We start from the raw sequence: 2,118 nt of genomic DNA, 5'->3' as shown, positions 1-2,118 counted from the left end.
CACACACACACACACACACACACACACACACACACACACACACACATACATATGCTTATACTATATATCCATGCTCCACAAAATTGAGATAGAAGGGAGGCAAACAATAGAGTGAACTCCAGAAGAGGCCATGTGCCTATAGTTGAGAGACTCTTGGAGGTAAAGGGTCCTTTCAGGGTCTGTTAGTCACTAGCATGACTTGGGCAGGAGTCTCCACGTCAGTGGTGGTGCATGGTCGGTGCAATCCCCACACAGTGACTCAGCTGGACCTGAGTGCACTCTGTGTGGAAGCTGAAGCCACAGCTGCCACAGAGGAGGTGAAGCAACCCAAAGACCTGGTCATGGTGAGAACGTGAGGGTCTATGTGTGAAAGATGGGAGATGCTGAGCAAGGAGGAAGAAGAGAGCACTGAGGGAGGGGATAAAGAAACTGGGGCAGGGAGCGGTGAGGGCTGTGTCTTAGAGACAGATGAAGTAGGGGGACCCAGAGGAGGAGGGATGTACATGGGGACCAGAGGCACTCTCTGTGGATGGTATGAGATATGGTGTAAACCCTAGATATAACGGAGACCCTGACACAGCACCAAGTGGGGGCTGCTTCATCCTGGAGAAGCCAACACACATGGATTTCTGACAATGAGGGTGGGGGTGGGCAGGGCGGTAGTGCAGTTGGGAGAAAGGAGCAGGAGACTGGGCATCTGGGAAGAGCTGAGGCCTGGGAGTGGGGTGGGATCTGAGGGCACAATAAGAAGCCAGTTCAGAGAGAGCAGCTAAGGCTTGTGCATGGTTATGGAGAAGAGGAAGGGCGAAGTTGGCAGAGGTCTGAGCAGGGCATTGAACACATGAGAGGAACCTGTGAAAAGTATCAGAGGCATAAGATCTCTAGTAGCATCTATGGTATAAAGAATCCAGGACCACCAAGGCCTGACCTAGGATGCACTCACTAGGGGTGATGCTGAGGTTGGTACCAGGAATCGACTGAAAGAACTCCTCCTTTACTTTTCTTGCTTTCAGATGAACTCGGCAGAAGTACACTGCCTGGTCCTTCTTCTTCAAGTCCAGGATTCTGAGGACTCCGGATGTCTGAGGCTGTGTCCAGTTCAGGATGAGCCGATTCTTGAAATGCTTATGTATGAAACCCGAGGAGGACTTGTAGATAAATGCCCCATGGAAGTGCTTCCATCTCCAGAGAATCCTCATCTGCAGATCCTTTGGTGATTTCCAGGGATAGTAGAAGGAGAAGGGGATCTCAATGGAGCTGCCTTGGACACCAGAGAGATGTGCTGTTTGGTTGACCCCAAAATCATTTACTCTGTTGGATCCTGCTGAATTCCCTGGGAAAATGGAAGAGAATCTGAAGTCTGCAGGGATTGGAAAGCACATCCCAGAGCTTCCTGAGTCTTCATCCACAGGGAGGTATGGGACACAGGGCAGGATTATCCCTAGGTTCCACTTCCAATGTGACAGGACAGACTAGGAAAGATTGTTGGGTTGGACCCACTCAGAGGGATAAGCTCTCTCTTGGGGCACAGAGACAGACTTGCTCCTCTAGCAGTCAGCTGTGCACATGACAGCCCACTCTTCCCAGCCCAACTGAGCCCTCCTGTGGTTAAGACAGAGTCCATGATAGCAAGGTCCCCACCACTTGCCAGGTGGTAGACATGTCGCTGGCAGCAGCAGAAGCAGGATCCAAGCCATTGTCCAATTACCTCTCCAAAATGAGACCAGCGGAGCCATCAGGCAGGGGAACAAACCCTGTGGAGGAACTCTGGTTTGCTCAGGAGTCAGGAGAGCATGGGGTAAAGGGATCCACATCCTCCAGGCCTACCCATGTGGAGGACAGTGTGGGTAGGACCTCCCCATCTCCACCCCCTTGTGGCTAGCAACTTCCTTTATCATTCTGGCTCCCTCCCCCTATGTTGCAAAAGATCCTCCCTAGTGCTCATTGGCAGGATGGCCATGCCCTTGAGCTCAGCCCCCATTTATGGCTGTAAGATGCAGCCTTGACCTCTGCATGCCGGGCTCTCCTCTCTTCCACCCTGACCTCCTGTCTCATGCAGTCTTTCCCATTCCCTATGCAGCTGCAATCACTGTTTCCTCAGCTCCCATTTCCTCCACT

At 52.0% G+C, this 2,118-nt stretch overlaps 1 protein-coding gene across 1 annotated transcript in view; it reads right to left on the bottom strand.

Annotated features, from left to right (window-relative positions):
- LOC101985668 (paired immunoglobulin-like type 2 receptor alpha) overlaps positions 1 to 2,118 on the bottom strand; it is a 21,342-nt gene that overhangs the window by 18,564 nt on the left and 660 nt on the right. Inside the window, exon 2 of the mRNA XM_005367298.1 lies at positions 929 to 1,333. Coding sequence (XP_005367355.1) covers positions 929 to 1,333 — 405 coding nt within the window. The remainder of the gene's footprint in view (positions 1 to 928; positions 1,334 to 2,118) is intronic.

Source organism: Microtus ochrogaster, unplaced genomic scaffold (assembly GCF_000317375.1).
Source record: "Microtus ochrogaster isolate Prairie Vole_2 unplaced genomic scaffold, MicOch1.0 UNK16, whole genome shotgun sequence".
Lineage (NCBI taxonomy): Eukaryota > Metazoa > Chordata > Mammalia > Rodentia > Cricetidae > Microtus > Microtus ochrogaster.
The sequence above is the reverse complement of the archived record's forward strand: the minus strand, read 5'-3'. Positions and strand labels throughout refer to the sequence as shown.